The sequence below is a fragment of the Typopeltis vanoorti genome, chromosome 14, assembly GCF_054136105.1.
Source record: "Typopeltis vanoorti isolate ZY-2024b chromosome 14, IOZ_Tvanoo_1.0, whole genome shotgun sequence".
Classification (NCBI taxonomy): Eukaryota; Metazoa; Arthropoda; class Arachnida; order Uropygi; family Thelyphonidae; genus Typopeltis; species Typopeltis vanoorti.
The window spans coordinates 59541170-59563316 of NC_143562.1; the positions used below are offsets into that span (position 1 = coordinate 59541170).

At 36.1% G+C, this 22147-nt stretch overlaps 1 protein-coding gene across 3 annotated transcripts in view; it reads right to left on the reverse strand.

Moving 5' to 3' along the window:
• The window catches only part of mRpS24 (mitochondrial ribosomal protein S24), a 56126-nt gene that overhangs the window by 24928 nt on the left and 9051 nt on the right, over positions 1 to 22147 (reverse strand). For all 3 annotated transcript variants that reach the window (XM_090404532.1, XM_090404531.1, XM_090404529.1), the window contains exon 2: positions 152 to 344. In XM_090404532.1, the coding sequence (XP_090260658.1) occupies positions 152 to 344 (193 nt within the window). The remainder of the gene's footprint in view (positions 1 to 151; positions 345 to 22147) is intronic.

Consider the following 22147-nt stretch of genomic DNA (forward strand, 5'->3'; position numbering starts at 1 on the left):
TTTGTATGACTTCAAATTTTTTTTACTTCAAACTTTGAGCTGATTTCAAATCAAAACATTTTATATTTGTAAATTGCTCACAGATGGAAAAAAAAAAAGGGAGGGGAATGCCTTAACTATTTTAATGATAAATCATTATAGAATGCCTTACATGTGTTCCAAGAATTCCAAGACTTGCGATGTGCAATAAAATGAGGTGGATTTGCTTGTTCATAAGTAAGTGGACGATCATGCTTTCGGGTTACTCTATATTTTCCAGCTTGAACTCTACAGCAAATCCCACTTGTATGTATGGATCTTTTCAGAAGTGCAGGGAAAAGAGCATGCTTATAAGTGAACAGATTCTACAAATTGTAACAGTAATATAATTAAAAACAGTACAGGAATATACATATATAGGAAAACTGCTATATTTCAGTTATAATAATACAAGCATATAAGAGTAATTAAAAAATCAATATCACTGTAGTATGAATTAAGCTAATTTAATAATCAGAAGTATACATCATTGAACATCTGTCCGCTCTGTATATTGCAATACCTATCATACCTTGTCTTGACCTGGAACACAATCCATGCCAGTGCATTAAACCCTTAGAATGAATTAATTTTACTTATTTACTATACTCCATGTGGGGAAAAAAAAAAAAAAAACCCTACTTATTGTTCTTGTTCTCCATACTCCTGTATACTTTTCAATGATACTATCTTGCTCTTCTATCACCTACTTCCTTGCAAAATATTGCCATTAACTCTTGTATGTATGTTTGATGTGCTTCTCTCACCATTTTTACACCAATATTACACCAACATTGCAATTGCAAATAAGAGAGAAAGATAGGCGTCTTTCTCTCTTCTTATTTGTAAGACTTTCCAAACCACCCTAACAGCACTAATTGGAGATACTCCCTCTGGATCCTCTCCTGCATTTTTTTTTTTAACCTGCTATATCATCTTTACAATCTGTCATGCTTGCTCAATTCTCTCCCAAAACGCATTTATTCAATTGACTTCATACCATACCAGCTTTATTAATTCTGTTGTCTATTTCCATATTAAATTTACCATCATTGCTAAAAATCATGCCCAAGTAGCTGAAATGTTTTACTTGATCTATAGGTTTTCCCCATTCAAAATGCAGTTGATATTTTTAATGTGTCTGCCTATTTCATTGTCTTTGTATTGTTATTGCTGACCTTCATACCAAATCTATTACAACAGTTATTCAATTTAGTCAGGGAATCTTGCAGACGTACTTGATTTATTTAGAAGTATAACATTACCTGCATAAAGTAAAGAGCTGAGATTAACATCTCCAATTTTGATATCAGGTTTAATACCACTTTCCTTCATAATGTAATCCATATAGATAGTAAATAACAGAGGGGATAATGCCTGACACCAGATTTAAGACTGAACCACCTTCCTGTACTTCCTTCAATTCTGCCTGCTGACTTACAACTCCAATAAAGACAAAGTATTGCTTGACATAATGCTCCATTGACACCATACAACTGCATCATTTTGATTAGCTTTTCCTTTTCGCACCTTGTCAATATGCCTTTTCCAGGTCTACAAAACTTAAGTACAGATCTTTGTTATATTCCAATGATTTCTCAACTATTTGTTGTAAAGGGAAAATCTGATCCTGACAGTCTCTATTTGGCCTGAATCCAGCTTGTTCTTCACCAAGCCTCCCTTCCACAATCCTTCTCAACCTTTTCTCAAGTATACTTGTGCAAATCTTACTAGGAACACTCAGTAGGGAAATACCTCTGTAATTCTCACATTCAGTTTTATTTCCCTTTTTGTATATGGGACTATGAGAGCTCTACTCTAATCATCTGGAATTCGTCCTTCTGAACTATGCAATACAGCCACTGTAAGACTTTTATACCTCCATTCTTGAGCATTTCTGGTCGAATATCATCTACTTCCACTGCTTTTCCACATTTCAGGCTTTTGATGGCTTTTCCTACTTCAAGTATGGATACGTATTCCTGATCGCATGCCTGTTCAGTGTTCTGTGCTGTCACTGATTGTTTAGTTTAGCAATTTTTCGAAGTAATTACTCCACACATCAAGGATATTTTTTTCACCAGTTTTCATGTCACCTTTATCATCTCTAATTCCTTTCATTTCTTTCCTCCATTTCTGAGCTTTTTCAACAGCCTCCAGAATATTTTGCCACCTTCTTGATATTTATTTTCTATGTTTTTACCAAAGTCTTCCCATTACTTTTGTTTAGCTAGTTTTACACAGAGTTTACCTTTCTTACATTTATCTCTGTATTCTCTAAGAGCAACTGACTTCAGGATTTGCCAGGAACTTTTCATATGCTTTCTTCTTTTGCTTTACTGTCTCTCTAATTTCCTGTTCACCATGGAGTTCTGATTTTTCTATCCTTGCAGACCTCACCAACAAGCCTCTCTGGCTGAATCAATGTTTTCTTCAGGGCTTGTCACTGAATCTTCAAGGTTTGGTTCCTGTTCTCAAACTCTCAATAATGTTTGTGTATTTTAGTTACAGTTAACATCTGAGAGCTGCTCAACTTTTATTCTCTTTAAAACTTTCTTACATGTTCTTTTCTTTTCGATATGAAATTCAATTTTATCCTGCTCAAGACTAAATAGTGATCACTTCCAATTTCAAATCCTCTGTAAACTAGCGTCCTGCATCGGGGGGGAAAACATCACTACCAACAATAACATAGTCAATGAGACTTTTCTTATTCCATGCCTCTTCTCTCCATGTGAATTTGTGCACATTTTTATGTTGGAACATGGTGGTAATAACCAATCCATGTCCTGAGCAGAAATCCAACAGATATTTGCCATTATTATTAGCTTTGCTCTTTTCTCCAAATTTTTCCAGTATATTTTTGTATGTCTGACAATCATTTCCTACTCTGCTAGTTAGCTCCCCAACAAGGACCAACTTTTCATTTTTCATTGTGTCAGTTGCTTTTTCTAAAGCATCAAAAAATTCCTCCACTTCTACCTTAGTAGAACCTTTTGTGGGACCATAGGCCCAAATAAGTCTCATTGTCCAGTTTTCCATTCTGATATCACTCTACCTGATATTGCTTACCATTAAAGATTAGTCTCATATTTTGTGTTCAGTACTATAACTATATATTTTTTTCCTGATCGTCATTGCCTGATCATCATCATTAGTGTTCTGTCTCTTGACAGGTCCAATGGTATAACGCAGCAGATTCTCTTCCCCAATTTCCTCTGTCTCTTGCTTCCTCCTTCATTTCCTGATATCGTCTTGTTCCCATTATATCATCAACCATCATTAGTCGTCTTCTTCCTCTTGGTCACTTTCCTTCAATTTTCCCTTCTATCATTTTTTTCAGTAGGCTGTCTCCTCTTAATACATGTCCTATCCAGTTATGCTTTCTTCTTCTTATGGTCTTTAGTAAATTCCTTTCTTTAACTCTTTGTAATACTTCTTCATTGATGATTTTTTCAGTCCACTTTATTTTCTCCACTCTTTCCATAACCACATTTCAAATGCCTCCAACATTTTAGCTTCTTTCTTCGTAATTGTCCATGTTTCTGACCCATATAAGGTCATACTCCAAATATAGCACTTAATAAGCCTTTTCTTTAGATTTTTATTCATTTTATTAATAAACAAATTTTTCTTGCTATAAAAGGCATATTTTCTTTTGTTAATTCTTTCTTTTATTTCCATGTCACATTTTCCATTTTCTTGTATTATACTATCAAGGTATTTGTATAGTCTCACTTGCTCTACACTTTCTCCATTCATCATCACCTTGATACTTCCTGGTTTCCTGGAGACTCTCATCACTTTTGTTTTCTTTGCGTTAATTTTCATACCATATTTCTTGCATATATTTTCAAATTTTTGCATTAGGTGCTGTAGTTCATCTTCGGTATTAGCTAATATTGCTTGATCATCTGCAAATCTAATATTTTGTATTGTTCTTCCTCCAATAGTGATTCCTCTTTCCTCTTCATAAAATGCTTCTTTTATCATTTCTTCTGCAAATATATTGAAGAGCGTCGGTGACAGGCAGCATCCCTGCCTTACACCTCTGCCAATCACACATTTTTTAGTTTTTCCTACTTTTGTCTTTATTATGGCCATCTGGTTCATATATAATTCAGCTATTAACCTTCAGTCTCTCCAATCTAAACCTATTTTGCATAATATTTCCATCAGATTTTCCCATTTCACCATGTCAAATGCTTTTTCAAGGTCAATGAAACAAATATAAACTTCTTTATTTACTTCTATATTCCTTTTGCATATGGTCCTCATTACTCCAATTGCATCTCTGGTTCCTCTGTCTTTTCTAAATCCAAATTGATCATCCCCCAGAAAATACTCTATATTATACAATCTTTGATTTAATATTCTTAGCAGTACTTTGGAGGCAGGTGAGAGTATGCTTATAGTTCTGTAGTCAGTGCACTTAGCAGGATTGCTTTTCTTTTCGATTGGTATAAGAATACTCTCTGTGAAATCTTTACGCCATACTCCTGTTTTGTAAATGAGGTTGCAGAGTTTCCATGTTTCTGTTATACCTTTGTTCTCCAGTTGTGTTAGGATTTCACTAGGTATTCCATCTACTCTTTCCATCTTCCAACTTTTTAATTCCTTAATTGCTTTTTCTACTTCTCTCTTTAGTATTTCAGGACCCCTTTCTTCTGTTGAGATTTCATTTTGCTCTTCCAATTCAATTTTTGTTAGTCTTTCATTTTTTGCATAAAGTTCTTCGATATATTCCTTCCATCTTTCACCATGTATTTCAATATCATAAATCAGTTTTCCTTGCTTATCTTCTAATGGCAGATTTCTCATGCTTTTTTTAAATTTGTAATTTCTGTTGCTTTTTCAAACATTTTATCATATCGTCCCTTTTTTCCATTTCTTCAATTTCTTTACATTCTGTTTTTAACCATTCTTCTCTTGCTTTCTCAGTTTCTCTTCTCAGTTCATTATTTAATACTTTGTATTTTCTTCTTCCATCTTCAGTGTTTACATTTTTCCATCTTCTTCTTTCTTCCATTTTTCTTATCATTTCATTTGTAATCCATGGCTTTTTAATTCTTTTCCCTTCCACAAAACCATCTCTTCAGCAGCTGTTTCATATATCAAGTTTTTCAGTTGATTCCATTTTGCATTAACATCCATAGTTTCTTCAGATATATTCTCTTTGTTCCTTATTTTATTTTCCAGTTCTTCTCTGAATTTCCTACCTGCATCTCCTTTGAGTTTTTCTAGGTTCCACCTTTTCTTGCTTTTACCTTTGTTTATTTTCTTATATTGTATTCTTAATTCCATAACATAACTGAATATAACATTTTGTATTTATTGCTCAGAAATATCTCACCAGATTTTGTCTTTTTTTTTTTTCAGTCACCCCTATTATGTCGATCTGGTACTTATCCAATTCCCCAGCTAGCTCGATTTCTTTGCCATTCAGGCTTCTTATGTTGATAGTACTGATCTTGAACTCTGGTGATGTTGAGTTGAAATGTGTTTCAAGATTTGTTCCAGTAGCTGACTTTTTGCTGTTCGCCCTGGTGAAAACAATGGGGGCCTTGTTTAACTGGACGACGCCCCAGCCGGCATGAAAATCTGTCATGGCATACCATCATTTTATATTTTGGTTTAAGCCAATAAGAATACAATTTGGTCGGCTAAATCCCAAATTTCCAACACATCCTCGTTCATTCAGTATCCAGGTAGATACCTAATAGGGTGCGCCATGAGAAGGTGAGGACTGGACATTAGGTCAGAAGCACTGGCCGGTACTCTACATTCCTTTAAAGGCTATTTGGAGGTCTCCTCTCAGTTATACAGCTTTGACCCTTAAAAACCCCAATTATAATTATTAATAATATTATTTAAGTGCATAGGAAAAGTATGAAAGTGAAACAATCTAGAAATAAGGAGCAAATATTGTATGGAGATTCAACGATAAAGGTATACTTAATGAGAAAATAATGAAAGCCTTATTATTACAGTCTACTCCAAGGATTCCTTAGACTCATCGAATTAGGTCCTAAACATTATATCAAGAACAACTAGTCAGCATTTGCACAGTATCTATCATACTTTGCTTTGAATTTATTTACAGTCATGGCACCCACAACAAACTCTGGCAGCTTATTCCACTCATTCACCACTCTCCAAGTAAAAAACCTAGTTCTAACACCCTTGCTAACTAAACTCTTGCTCAGTTTCCATGGATGGCCCCTAGTTCTCCCATCACCAGACCTGTTCTGAAAAATTTCCTCTGAATTAATCTTGTAAAAACCCTTCAGTAATTTGAATGTCTCAATCATATCCAGTACTGTCGGCAGGGTGTTTCATAGAGGCAGCCTGCCTCACGGCGTGGCTCAATAAGGGCACTCATTCAGCCATATTGTGGTAGGCAATATAGCTGAAAAATTCCTGTTAGCGTAGCAAGTGCGGAAAGAACAATTCCTGTTAGTGTAGCAAGTGCAGAAAGAAGTTTTTCCAAGCTTAAACTGATTAAAAATTATTTGCGAACAGCAATGACCCAATAAAGATTGGTTGGTCTAGCATCTATATCGATACAGGCAGACATAGCTTATAATTTAAATTTAGAAGAGCTTATAAACAGTTTTGCATGATATGCCTGTAGAACAAACATTTAATTAATATTGTTATGTAATCGTTTCCATTAATGTTTCTCTTGTAATAAAAACAAAATAGCAATTGGAGATTTTTCTTATATTTTTGTCTTATAATCCATCAGAGGCGATATTTAATTGTTTGCCTCAGAGTGCGATCTAATCTGGCCACGGCCTGATCGTATCATCCCTTTTCTGCTTATCAACCAATTTCTGTAACCCACAGATCTTCAACCTGTTCTCGTAAGGTTCATTTCATAGACCAGCTAGCATCTTCGTCACTCGCCTCTGGATCCTCTCTACCTCCTCCCCATCAAGAAGAAACCCAGGGGGCTAGAGCTGGGGCACAGTAGTCAAGATGGGGTCTTATCAAGGCTCAATAAAGAGGAACAACTTGCTTATCTCTGCTCATCAAAGTATTCTTCAGTAACCAAGTGATCTGATGAGCTGATTTAACCACTTTTGCTATGTGCCACATAAACTTCAGCTCCCTATACACCAACACACCCAAATCTCTGGCTTCGTCAACCTCCTGGAGTACAGTTCTACCAATGTGATATACTGTTGCTAATTTTTTCATTCCAAAATGCATAACCTTACATTTTGCTACATTAAACTGACATCCATTCTCATTAATCCAGACTGCCAATCTATCCAAATCATTCTGCAAAATTTTGACATCATATGCATTCACTATTGCTCTACCCAACTTTGCATCATCAGCAAATAAATGAACAGTTCCTCTCAGATTATTTCCTATATCATTAATGAACAAATTAAATAGCAGTGGTCCAAGAGCAGAATGCTTCGGCACACCACTAGTAATAGGCCTTCTTTTGGATTCCACTCCTGAATAAACTACTCTTTGATATCTCTCCATCAACCACCCTCCTATCCATCTCACCAACCCTATATCCATCCCCATGTGCTGCAGTTTACTGATTAGAATTCCATGTGGTATCCTGTCAAGGCCTTAGCAAAGTTCAGCAGTATCACTGTAAATCGATTACCCTTATCCAGTTCAGCCTTCACTATTATAAAATGTGAGCAAGTTACTGAGGCATGATGTACCCTTCACAAAACCATGCTGTCCTCCATACAGTATCCCATTTTCATCTATCCATTCCTGTATTTTGCTCTTGACTAATATCTCCAAAAGCTTGACAATGATTCCTAATATGCTGATCGGTTGGTAAAGCATGCTTCCAAGGTGCAAAGATCAAGGATGTTAGTGAAGCTGTTAGCTTGCAGAAGGGAGAAGTGTAAGAGTTCATTGTTTTGATAGGAACAAATGATTTGAAACAAGAAATATGTAATGAGAGCAGATATGAAAGAGTTGTTTGTTGAAAAAAATGAAAATGAAGAGTAAAGTAACAATTGTGAGTCTGCTGCCTTAGTATGATAGGACAGAGGTGAGATGAAGGGCCACAATTGTTAATGAGTCAATGAGAATATTTGTGCAGGAGGAATGGTGAGGAGTTTATAGATGTATGACTGAATTCGATGGATGAACGGACTTATATATGTCTAGCATGTGTCTGGCTATCCCTGGAATAAATGAGTGTGAGTACAGAAATGATTATGCAATGCTGAATGCAATTTCACAGGTTTCAGATTCGAATGGGTTGGCAATGATATTACAGAAGAGTAATTGTGGATCCAAAGGGATGTTGAAATATATGTACACAAATGCCTGAATTACAAGATATAGGGAAAAGGAGTTTTGGGCACTGGTGTGCTCGACTTAGCCCAAAATCATAGACATCAGTGAGACCACTTAAATCTACTGGGTCACAGAAAAATTTTACTTGCCCATAGTATGAATTATGGTGAAAGGTGTGTGTGTGTGTAGATATTATATAATCACCATTTCAATTTCAGTAGCAAGAGAAGATCTCTGATAGAATTTTAAAAACAGCAAAATTCAAATTATGTGCAATAATTTGTAAGATCTGGCATATTTCTCTTTAATTTTGACCACTGATCCATTGCAATAATTGACATAATTCTTTACATTAACATCATTTTGATACTGTTCTATAGTAGGCCTATAAGATTTTAAGAACAGTAACTGGCTTATTCAATTTAACTTTATAATAGGATGTATTAAAACCACTTTTTTTTTTTTTTTTTAACACATTTTAGAATACATTTGGAAAGCAGTCAGATGTGTTTTTTCCACTGGACAATTTTTTGTCAAGTCTATGTCATGGCATTTTTTGTGAAAATTGAAGGTCTCATGAAACCAAAATGTCTTCACTTTAAAAATGAATAGAATAAAACACTTATTCAGATGTTGCCATAGACTGAGTTATGTGGAGGTAGTGACCAGGAAATGTACAAGCAAAATAGCCAAGCAAATAATAGGAAAAGAGTGACCATTATGGGTGATTTAAATTATGGCAATATAAACCATGCCTTACTTCATGTAATATACACCTGTTATATTATCGATAGACTGGTCCCTACTCTTCTTTTCTCCTGTATTTCTTCTCTTCTTGCTCCTTTCCCCCAATGCTATCAAAGGATTTCAGGGCTAGGGACGATTCTTTCCTGTTTTCCTATTTTATTTTATTATTATTATTATGTGACACCTCCAGGGAGTCCAAAGACTCATCGAGGCAGAGTGTGCCAACAGCATCGAACGATTGATCCCCTTCCAACTACTATCCGCACTCAAACTTAACTTTTTGAGTGAGCCATCAGTAGCAAAGGCTCTACCAATCGACCAACTTTCTCACCTCATGCAGTGGGAGTCTGTCTTTTCTCCCAGGTATATGTCCTATCTTAATTATGGACACTGCAGCAGAGGAGTGGCAAGCTGGCTGCAGTATCTGCCTTTAAACTTCATGAGTAGTATAGCCAGAAGAGACATGAAAAATGCTACCATGTACAGGACAATTGACACACTTACTCAAACAACACATAAGGCAGGTGAAAAGTTTGCAATGTGGTCTGTCAAAAATATTAGCCATATTTCAATAATTAATGTTTGGATACTATTCAAACCTGTAAAATTAAAAGTGATTGAGAAAGAATTGGAAAGATTTAAATGGAATGTAATCAAAATCACTGAAACCCATTGGCCAGGCAAAGGAAGAGCTAAAATGTGGCAGAACATATTATACAGGTAGAAAAGATCAACAACACAGAGAAGGAGTTGATTTAATTATTAAAAAGCATCTGATCACTTCTCTCCTAGAAATCATCAATATCTTCCAGAATAATAGCAGCTAGATTCAAAACAAATGAGAAGAACACATACCTAAATATAATTCAGGTATATGCACCTAACCATTGGTTCCCAACCGGTGGTACATGTACCGCCAGGAGTATGTGCTGGGCTGTTCAGGGGTACGTGAAAAATAATCAGTAATGGTGGAAAAACAAGTAAAGTAAACAAAATGCAAAACACATTAGTTATGGAACAATAAATGTCATATTTAAAAACAGCTATTTTAAAAACAAGGGGGTACAATTTATAGAAATGGGTTTAAAAGGGGTACACAAGTGGGAAAAGGTTGGGAGCCAGAACCACTGACCTATTCAATCACATAAAGATGAAGAAAAATATTTAGAATTTCTTGAACATCGCGAAGTCAAAATAAACACTACTAAGAAAATAGATATCACCTTAATCATGAGTGACTTCAATGCTAAAATTGGAACATTCACAGAAGATAAAAGAGATGTAATGAGAACGTTTGGGATTGATGAAACCAAAGAACGAGGTGAAATGCTACTAAATTTTTGCAAGTTAAATAATTTACTTGCTAATACAATACTTTATCGCAGAAAAATTATAAATATACTTGGTCCTCTCCAAATGGAGAAGTTAAAAATTGTATAGATTATATAATAATAAATAAAAAAATGGAAATCCTCAATCAATAATGTAAAAACCCTAAGAAACATAGATATGGACATGGACCATGAACTTTTAACAGCAGAATTAAAATTTAAATTTAAAATTACAAAATCAGCTCTATAACTAAAAGAATAGATGTTTTAAAACTAAAATCATAAAAAAGAATATATCAAACTTTTAGATCTCAATGACAATCAAACAGAAAATATAGAAAAGTTATGGGAAGAAGGAAAAGAAAGTATTTTAAAATTGGCAACTGAGGTCCTTGGCCATCCCATTAGGACCAATAATGAGTGGATGACTGATGAAATTCTGAATCTGATTGCTAAAAGAAGAGAAATGAAACTAAAAATCACAAAAGAAAACAAGAATACCTATAGTTTAATTAAAAAGGAAATAAATTTAAAATGTAAAAAAAGAATACCTTGAAGAAAAAGCCAAGCAATGTGAAGAAGCTAATAAAAACAATGATTTCAAGATTATTTTCAGAACAACAGAGGAGATATCTAAAATGTATGTTCTTAAAATAATCACACTAATAGATCAAAATGGAAAAATTACAGGAAACGAAGACAAAATGAAGAAAATATGGTACAACTATTTCACTGTAAACTTTGGAAATAATAACACAAACCATTTACCAGAACCTAACAAAAGAGCCATAGAATCACCAAACATTCTTGATGAAATATATATATATATAATATATATATAAAGCACTCAACAAAATGAAAGATGAGAAAGCTACTGGTTTTAATAATATTTCCAAAGAATTATGGAAAGAAGGCAGAGAAAGTCATAAATTACCAATTCTTGTAGAAAGGCTTATACGTTGATTATACATGATTATTAATTAACTTAAGGAATTCACACCGTACACTAGAATATAAATTAAATTAACTTTAATATATATTTCCAATAATTCAACAATGTCACAATGCCATCTTCAAAGGACATAAAATAAAGACACGTGCATGCAGGCACTACACAAAGTAAATGAGGACGAAGCAAGGAAGCTATTATTTCTCCTAAAGTTCTGATGGTGCCCCCTAGAGGGCTATGTAGGTATTCCTGGCAGTTGGACTGACGGTCTCCTGATGTATGACTCCCAAATTTGGGGCAGTCTCATGCAACCAAATTTGTTGAGGTTTGGCATGTTTCTTAGGTCTGAGGCCGATTCCATGAAAAGTCTTTCAAATTTGAACTTGCTACCGTGTATTATTGTGACTTTCTTCCACCGTATTCTGTGGCGTGTATCCAGAGCATGATCTGCAAGACCAGAGTGGCTATACTGGTGAAAACGGATGTAGTCTTTGTGTTCTGAAATTCTGATATTCGCTGTCCTGCCTGTTTGGCCAAAGAAGGACAGCTTACAGCTGCAAGGGACCTGGTATACACCAGGTAGGTCTAGGGGAGGTGGTTGGTCTTTAGTGGAGCAGATAAGGGATGCCAATTTTCTATATGGTCTGTAACAAGTGGTCAAGTCGTGTTTTTTTAAGATTTTGGTAATTTTTTCCGAGGTGCCTCAGATGTAGGGAATGGTGATGGATTTAGAGTAATCCTTGTTGTGAAGGGTGGGGGTGGGGGGGAGAGGGTTGTGGTTTACTGGTTTCAATATTTTTTGGATTTTTTTTGTGGGGGTTAGCCATTGGCTAACCCCCACAAAATGTGGGGGTGTGATTTAGTTCAGTGGTTAGAGCATTTGAACAGATTAGTTTAACTCTGTTGTGTAGTGTCTTAACTCCATATTGTTGTGAGGGGGGAAGGGGATTGTTGGTGATTGTATCTGCCTGTATGGATGGGTTTTCTATAAACTGAGAAAACCAAGGTTCCATCAGGCTGGCGGGTTACTAAAGTGTCTAGGAAAGGGAGGCTGTTGTTTTCCTCTTTTTCCAGAGTGAATTTGATTCTGGGGTGTTGGTTGTTTAAGTCTGTTAAGAAGGAGAGGAGTGTATCAGAGCCATGTGACCAAATAGCGAACACATCATCAACGTAGTGAAGCCATATGGTTGGTTTTTGTGGGGCAGAGCTTAAGGCTTTCTCTTCAAAAGTCTCCATAAAGAAGTTGGCCAAGGGTGGGGAGAGTGGCAAACCCATGGCTGTCCCCTCTATTTGTTTGTAGAATTTTCCCTGCCAAACGAAATAGCCTGAGTTCATTGTGAACTGAAATAGGGCTGAGATATCAGGAGGAAATTTAGCTTGGATTAGCTCTAAGGTTTCCTTGAGTGGGACATTTGTGAATAAGGAGGAGACATCAAAACTGACCATTATGTAAGTATGTTGGAGTGTAAAGTTTTCTATGCTGGCTTTGAAGTGGGCTGAGTTTTTTTTGTGTGTGATGGTGTGTTGCCAGTATAGTGTGTGAGCACTTTGGCCAAATGTTTAGCTAATTTGTATGTAGGAGGACATTGAGGAGACATCAAAGGGTGCTTAATGGTCAAAGCTGTATAACTGAGAGGTTACCTCCACATAGCCTTTAAAGGAATGTGGAGAACGACCAGGACTTCTGACCTAATGTCCAATCCTCACCTTCTCGTGGTGCACCCTGTTGGGTATCTACCTGGATACTGAACGAACGAGGATGGGCTGGCAATTTGGGATCTAGCCGACCAAATTGTAATTCTTATCGGCTTAAACCAAATTACAAAATGATGGTACAACATGACAAAATTTCATGTCTGCTGGGGCGTTGCCTGGTTAAACAAGGCCTACGTTGTTTTCACCAGAGAACCAGGGTGAACAGTGAAAAGACAGCTACTGGAACAAATCTGAAAAAACACTCCAACTCAACATCACCAGAGTTAAAGATTGGCACTATCAACATAAGAAGTCTGAATGGCAAAGAAATGGAGCTAGATGAGGAATTAGATAAGTACCGGATCGACATAATAGGAGTGACTGAAATAAAAAAGACAAAAACTGGTGAGATCTTTCTGAGCAATAAATACAAAATGTTATATTCAGGCAATGAAAATTAAGGAAAGGAGGGAGTAGCCATTGTATTCGACACTAAATACGATGCTAATCTTCTTGAATGGCAGGCAGTCTCATGTAGAGTGATGTAGGCAAATATCAGAATGGAAAACTAGACAATGAGACTTATTTGTGCCTATGGTCCCACAGAAGGTTCTACTAAGGTAGAAGTCGAGGAATTTTTTGAGGATTTAGAGAAAGCATCTGACACAATGAAAAAGGAAAAGTTGGTTCTTTTTGGGGATCTAAATAGCATAGTAGGAAATGATTGTCAGACATACAAAAATATACTGGGAAAATTTGGAGAAAAGAGCAAAGCTAATAATAATGGCAAATATTTCTTGGATTTCTGCTCAGGACATATACTGGTTATTACTAACACCATGTTCCAACATAAAAATGTGCACAAATTCACATGGAGAGCAGAGGCAAGAAATAAGAAAAGTCTCATTGACTATGTTATTGTTGATACTGATGTTTTCTCCCTTGTGCAGGACACCAAAGTGTAGATAGGATTTGAAATTGGAAATGATCACTATTTAGTCTTGAGCAGGATAAAATTGAATTTCATATTGAAAAGAATGACATGTAAGAAAGTTTTAAAGAGAATAAAATTTGAGCAGTTTTCAGATGTGAACTGTAGACTAAAATACACAAAGATTATTGAAGAAAAAATGAAAGAGTTTGAGAACAGGAACCAAACTTTAGAGACTCAGTGGAAAGCCTTGAAGAAAACCTTGATTGATTCAGCCAGAGAGGCATATGGTGAGGTTGACTGCAAGGATAGAAAAATGAGAACTCCATGGTGGACACAGGAAGTTAAAGAGGCAGTGAAGGAAAAGAAGAAAGCATATCAAAAGTTCCTGACAAATAAGTCAGCTTGTATTCTTAGAGAATACAGAGACAAATGTAAGAAAGCTAAACTCTGTGTAAAACTAGCTAAACAAAAGTCATGGGAGGACTTTGGCAAGAACATAGAAAATAAATATCAAGAAGGTGGCAAAATATTTTGGAGGTTGTTGAAGAAGCTTATGGAGGAAAGAGTACTGTAAAAGGAGTTAGAGATGATAAAGGTGACATGAAAACGGGAGAAAAAGATATCCTTGAAGTATGGAGTAAGTACTTCGAGAAATTGCTAAATGAAACAAGTAGTGATAGCACAGTGGTAAAAAACACTCAACAGGCATACAGTCAGGAATACATATCCATACTTGAAGTAGAAGAAGCCATCAAAGGCTTGAAATGTGGAAAGGCAGCAGGAGTAGATGATATTCGACCAGAAATGCTGAAGTATGGTGGTATAAAAGTCTTGCAGTGGCTGCATTGCATAGTTCAGAAGGCCTGGACAGAGGGACGAATTCCCGATGATTGGAATAGAGCTCTCATAGTACCCATATATAAAAAGGGAAATAAAACTAAATGTGAGAATTACAGAGGTATTTCCCTAATGAGTGTTCCTGGTGAGATATATGCAAGTATACTTGAGAAATGGTTGAGAAGAATTGTAGAAGAAAAGCTTGGTGAAGAACAAGCTGGATTCAGTCCAAATAGAGGCTGTCAGAATCAGATCTTCACTTTACGACAAATAGTGGAGAAATCATGGGAATATAACAAATATCTATATTTGAGTTTTGTAGATCTGGAAAAGGCATATGATAAGGTGCCAAGAGAGAAGCTATTCAATATGCTACAGTTATATGGTGTCAATGGGGCATTATATCAAGCAATACTTAGTCTTTATTTGAGTTGTAAGTCAGCAGTTAGAATTGAAAGAAGTACAGGAAGTTGGTTTAATGTTAAATCTGGTATGAGACAAGGATGCACATTATCCCCTCTGTTATTCATTATCTATATGGATCACATTATGAAGAAAAGTGGTATTAAACATGATATCAATATTGGAGATGATGTTAATGTCAACTGTTTGCTTTATGCAGATGATGTTATACTTATCAATAAGTCTGCTACGAGTCTGCAAGATTCCTTGACTAAATTGAATAACTGTTGTAATAGATATGGCATGAAGGTCAGCAATAAAAAAGACAAAGACAATGAAAATAGGCAGAATCGTTGAAAATGTCAACTGCATTATGAACAGAGAACCTGTGGAACAAGTAAAACATTTCACCTACTTAGGCACGATTTTTAGTTAAGATGGTAAATTAAATATGGAAATAGACAACAGAATCAAAAAAGCTGGTATAGTAGGAAGTGAAATGATGAGAAATTAGTCGGTACACTAAATTATCTGTATACAAGACAGTGTTCAAACCTGTTTCAACTTATGGATCTGAGAGCTGGGTCAGAAGTAAAAACTTGACTAAACACTAGAGACCACAGATGTGAGAATACTGAGAAAGATTAGAGGCATGAACAGATGGCATCAATGGCAATATCATATTAAAAACTAGGATATTAGGAAAGAATTTGACATTGTCAGCATGCAGGAATGCGTTAGCAGAGCTAATCTAAGGTGGTATGGTCATTTAAACAGAATGGGCGAGGAAAGATTGGAAAACAAGTGTTCTCTGCCAGGAAAACGACCCAGAGGAAGACCAAGATATAGGTGGATTAATATAGTACAAAGTGCCTTAGACGACAGAAATATAAGATCTGATAATATTGGAGTCTTGACAAGTAACACACTGATCTGGAGGAAAATTGTAGATAGATAGTTAGTAATGATGTAAATTTTTTATGTAGCACTATCATATCCTGTAGATCCCCCTTGAGGATACAGGGCAGAAATTTGATGATGATGTATGTGGGGGAATCAATGCCATCCACTATGGGACGTAATGACACATTTTCTTTATGTATTTTTGGGAGTCCATATATAGAGGGGGGAGGGGGTATAGAGTTAAATGGTTTTAATTTTTAGCAACTTCTACAGGCCAAGACGTGACCTTCTTAAGGAGCCTGTGGAGTTTTCTAACTTGTGAGAGTTGGTGGGATTGTACTCAATAGGGAGGTAAGTAGCCCAATCTAATAATAGAGCATTAAGCTTACCTGTGTAGTCCGTTTGGTTGAGTACTACGGTGGCGTTTCCATTATCCACTTTGGTAATTACTATTTCTTTGTTTTTCTTCATTTCCTGCAAAGCTTTGTATTCACTATTTGATTTGCTAGTTTTTGGCGGTCTTGCTTTGGTGAGAACAAGGACTACATCCGTTTTCACCAGTATAGCCACCCTGGTCTTGCAGACCATGTTCTGGATACATGCCACAGAACATGGTGGAAGAAAGCCATAATAATACACTGTAGCAAGTTCAAATTTGAAAGACTTTTCATGGAATCAGTCTCAGCCCTAAGAAACATGCCAAACCTCAACAAATTTGGTTGCATGAGACTGCCCCAAATTTGGGAGACATACATCAGGAGACCTTCAGCCCAACAGCCATGAATACCACATAGCCTGCTAGGGGGGCACCATCAGGTCTTTAGGAGAAACAATAGCTTCTTTGCTTCGTCCTCTTTACTGTGTGTAGTGCCTGCATGCACGTGTCTTCATTTTATGTTCCTTTGAAGATGGCAATGTGACATTGCTGAAATACTGAAAATGTATATTAAAGTTAATTTAATATATATTCTAGTGTACGTTGTGAATTCCTTAAGTTAATTAATAATCATAAATTACCTAGGAAAAAACTATTTAACAAAATAATTATTGAAGAGAAATTTCCTAAAGATTGGAAGATATCAAAAATAATTCCATTGCATAAAAAAGGTGACAAAAGATTATGTGCTAACTATAGGACTATCTCTCTCTCTCTCTCTCTTTACTTAATAATGCTTAGAAGATTTTCATCCATATTATACAAAACCAAATTAAATCTATCTATGAAGAAATCTTAAGAGAGGAACAAATGGGCTTAAGAAGTGGCAGAGGAATGCAATTTTTGTAATACAGAGATTAGCAGACCATACAATAGAAACCAATTCTATTATTTATTGCTGTTTCACTGATTATAAACAGACTTTCAATACAATAGATAGAAAATACATAATCAAATTCCTTGAAAAAACTATCACTGATCCCTATATTATTAATCTCATCACGCAATATTATCAAGGCACAAAAGAAATAGTGAAATTTAATAAAATGGAAACAGAAGAAATACACATCATAAAATTTAGATTTTGGAAAGGTGTTTGATAAATTGCCACATGACAAGCTGGTAATTAAATTGGAACGGTTGGAGCTGAACAGCAGATTGGTTCGCTGGATTGGAGATTGGCTGTCTGATAGGTATCAGCGAGTTGTCTATGGAGGAACGATATCCCAGAAGAGGAAAGTTACTAGTGGTGTACCTCAAGAGTCTGTTTTGGGTCCATTGCTGTTTAATTTGTATGTAAATGATAACTGGAGGGGTCTGAATGGTGATGTGCAGTTGTTTGCAGATGATGCAAAGTTGGGGAGAGCTATCAGGAGTAGTGTGGATGCTGTAGCTTTGCAAGACTTGAATACACTGGCTGAATGGGTAAATAAGTGGGGATGTCAATTCAATGTTTCAAAGTGTAAGGTTTTGAAATTTGGGAAGCAGAGATGGGATGTAAAGTACACAATTGGTACAAATATCTTGGAAGAGGTAGAGGAAATGAGAGATCTGGGAGTGATTGTAGACAAGGACCTAAAATTTCGGGGACATGTTACTAAAATATTGGAGACAACACAGCGGATAATGGGAATGATGCGGAGGACATTGACTTGTAGAAGTAAGGATGTTATGGTTCCTTTGTATAAGGCTTTGATCAGGCCACATATGGATTACTGTGTACAGATCTGGACACCTGGTTTTCAAAAAGATGAAATTGTGTTGGAAAAAGTTCAGAGGCGATTGACTAAGGTGGTTTCTGGTCTCTGGAATGTAGAGTATGAAGACAGATTGACAAAATGCAATTTGCAGAAATTGGTGGATAGAAGGAGGAGGGGGGATATGATTGAGACATATATGCTGTTACGAGGTTATTACCAGATTAATGTCGGGGAAGTTTTGCACAGAATGGGTGAGGAGAGCAGGAGAACAAGAGGTGATTCCTGAAAGCTGTATAAGGAGGGTGTGAGCAAGGGAGTGAGGAGCAGGTTTTTTGCATGGAGAGTGGCGAGTGATTGGAATGCTTTGCCCGAGAGTGTGGTGTGAAACTAAAAATATAGAACTCAATGGTATTGCCTGTAGCCCTCTACAAATCTGAAAGTTGATTAACAAAGAAAAAAGAAGAAATAAAATCAAACTTTTGAATCTAAATGCTTATGAAAAATAAAGCAAACTAAATGGACTGAGAAAAAGGCCACTCAAATAGTGAGGGATGAACCTAAATTACAAAGAACTAATATTAGACAAACTAAATAAAAAGAGATTAAAACGGTATGGGCATGTAAACAGAATGAATCAACAGAGATTACCTTACATTGCCCCAAGGATGGAAAACCATCAAACGGACAAGGGGCAGACCAAGGATAAGCTGGATCACTAACGTCAAGAAAGCTGCTAAGATCAATAGTCTTCAAGATCTTTCAAGAAAGACTTTATTAAGAGAAGAGTGGAGAAGATGGACTCATATAGTACTCAACCCATCTTGACAGAAGAGAATCAATCAATATAGATTGGGATGATGAGACAGCAACCAGAGGTAAAGAAAATTAGTTTTTCGAGATTTTCTGGGAGAGCTACCAAAGGCAGTATGTAACAGAGGGCAAGCAATGATTAAGGATCTTGGATTTGATCATCTCATCAGAGGATGCTATTATAAATGATATAACAAATCTCCCTCCAATTGATGAGAGGCCTGTGAGGAAAGGATCTATGTGCAACTATAAACTGATGATTATGAGAAGCTCAGGAGACAGCTGTAGAATGGAATGAGGAGTTGGGTGAGAAAAAAAATCAATGCTGCTTGGGTGATATTCAAGAACTATCTAGTAGAAGCAAGGTCTAAATGTATTTCAAAGGCAAGAAAGTAAAATAAGGTAGGTGTGAAATGGATGAAGAGATTAAACATGTAACACAGAGAAAGATAGCATTATGAAAGAAACATAAGATGAGTGGTAATAATCAATTCCATGAGGAATACAAAGAACAGGCAAGGAGAGTGACTCGGTTGGTAAGGGTAGCAAAAGTTAGCTAAAGAAGTCAAAAAAAAAAAATCCTAAAAGGGTCTTTCAATCTGTAGCCAGCAAAAAAGAATGATTAGGGTAGGATGATATTAACTGGAGAGATTGATGATATAAGGACAATGGACAACTGCTGTGGAAGATATAGTTGAGATATTTAATGAGCAGTTCAGAAAGGTCTTTTGTTCTTGTGAATGTAACATCATGGAGAGTTTAAGAGCAGTGGATGATGAGAAACTGACTGTGAGTGAGAGACCATGAAGTTTTGTTCTGGGAAACTGCTAAATGTAGAATTCTCAATGGTATACGTTGAACTATAGAAGCATCTTGAAGCAGCGGCATGGCTTTAGATGCAACAAGGAAACAATGTCAGTAGTGCGTGGGCAGTGATCAGAAGAGAAGCAGTATCAGACTATATACAGGTCACGAGGATAAACTAAGTGAGATTAAGTGGATGAATAGAGATATAAAGCAAGGGCTGCAAAAAAAAAAAAAAAGAGGGAATATAAAGAAAAAGGTGATCAGCATACTCATAAGCAGAAAAAGTGCAAGCAAGAAGGATGATTAATTTGGTAAGAAAGGCCAAATTAGATTATGAGAGAAACCAGCTAGGTAGATCAAAGTAAATCAAAATAGTTTTTTCATTATCTTTGACTTTATTATTGACTTCGATCAATACTAATGGTAGGATGGTGATAGAGGCAAAAGAAATAGTTGAGCTGCTGAGTGATCATTTTGCAAAGGTGTATCATCCAGGTGGAGATTTTGCACTTGTTTATACAGCAGCGGGACTGGATGACATGCCAGTCCATGTACTACGTAAATGTTCAAGAGAATTGGGATTGCCTCTGATGAAGTTGTTTGATCTGTCTAAGCTCTGCCAAGGTTCCAATAGAGTGAAAAGGGAGGAAGATATTTATATTACATAAAAGTGGCTTCAAGACAGGAGTAGCAAACTATAGACCAATTAATATATTAGGAGTGGTTGTTAAAGTATTGAAAAAGTTGGTTAAAGGTAAATTCCAACAATGGGTGGATAGGGATGCAATACTCTATAGTGGGCAGCACAGCTTTGTAAAGGGTAGATCCTTCTTAGTAATTTATTCAAATTTGATAATAAAGTGACAGAGGAATTGGATAAAGGAAATGGCTACATTATGATACTACTGGATTTTGCAGAGGCATTTGACAGAATACCACATGGAAAACTATTACAAACGTTGGAGCAAGTGGGAATGGATATGAAGCTAGTAGCAGGATAGTGGGGATCGCTGACAGACAGACACCAGAGAGTAGTATATGGTGGAGTGGAATCGAGGAGAATGAGGGTGACTAGTGGAGTACCTTAGGGTTCTGAACTGAGGCTACTACTCTTTAATTTGTATATCAATGATACAGGGAAAGATTTAAGAGGGGATATTCAGTTGTTTGCTGATAATGATGATGCAAATGTGGAGAGAACAATAGTTGATAAAGGTGATGTAGATATTCTACATTACGTTTATCAATTTGTGAACGGAGAACCTATAGAACAAGTAAAACATTTCAGCTACTTAGGCATGATTTTTAGTGAAGATGGTGAATTAAATATGGAAATAGATAACAGAATCAACAAAGCTGGTATGGTAGGAAGTCAACTGAATAAATTTATATGGAATAAGAGAGGAATTAGTCAAAACACTAAATTAGCTATATACAACATAGTGTTCAAGCCATTTTTAACTTATGGATCAGAGAGCTGGGTTAGAAGTAAAACACTTGACCAAAGACTAGAGACCGCAGATATGAGAGTCCTGAGAAAGATTAGAGGTGTGAACAAATGGCATCAATGGCAATATCATATTAAAAATGTGGATATTAGGAAAGAACTTGACAATGTTAGCAGAGCTAATCTCAGGTCTGGTCACGGGAGAGGAAAGTTTAGCAAAACAAGTGTTCTCTGCCAGGTTGGCAGGAAAAAGATCCAGAGGAAGACAAAGATATAGGTGGATTGCGGTAAAAAGTGCCTTAGAAGATAGAAATACAAGATCGGATAATGCTGGAGTCTTGACAGATAATAGATTGATTTGGAGGAAAATTGTACTATGATGGTACTATGAAATCTACACATAGGAAGTTAGTGTAGATTTCATAGTACCATCATATCCTGTCCCCCCACCTTGAAGGTACATGTCAGGAATTTGATGATGATGAGATATCATACAGGATGATTTAAATAAAATTGAATTGTGAGTAAAGGATAATGATTGTCAATTTAATGTTGCAAAATGTAAAGTTATGCACTTCAGGTTAAAAAGGTTACATACTGTGTAACACACTGATGGTATTGGATTTCAGGAGATTGATGAGGCTAGGTGCTTGGGGATAACGGACAGAGAACTGAAATTCAGAGGGCATATTGCAAAATTGGTAAAATGGCTCAAAGGATTACTTGGATGTTGAAAAACACACTAACAAGATAGGGAAGTTATCCCTTTTTATAAGGCTATGATTAGGCTGCATCTTAACTACTGTGCACAGATTTGGTCTCCTGGGTTTATTATGGACCAGGAG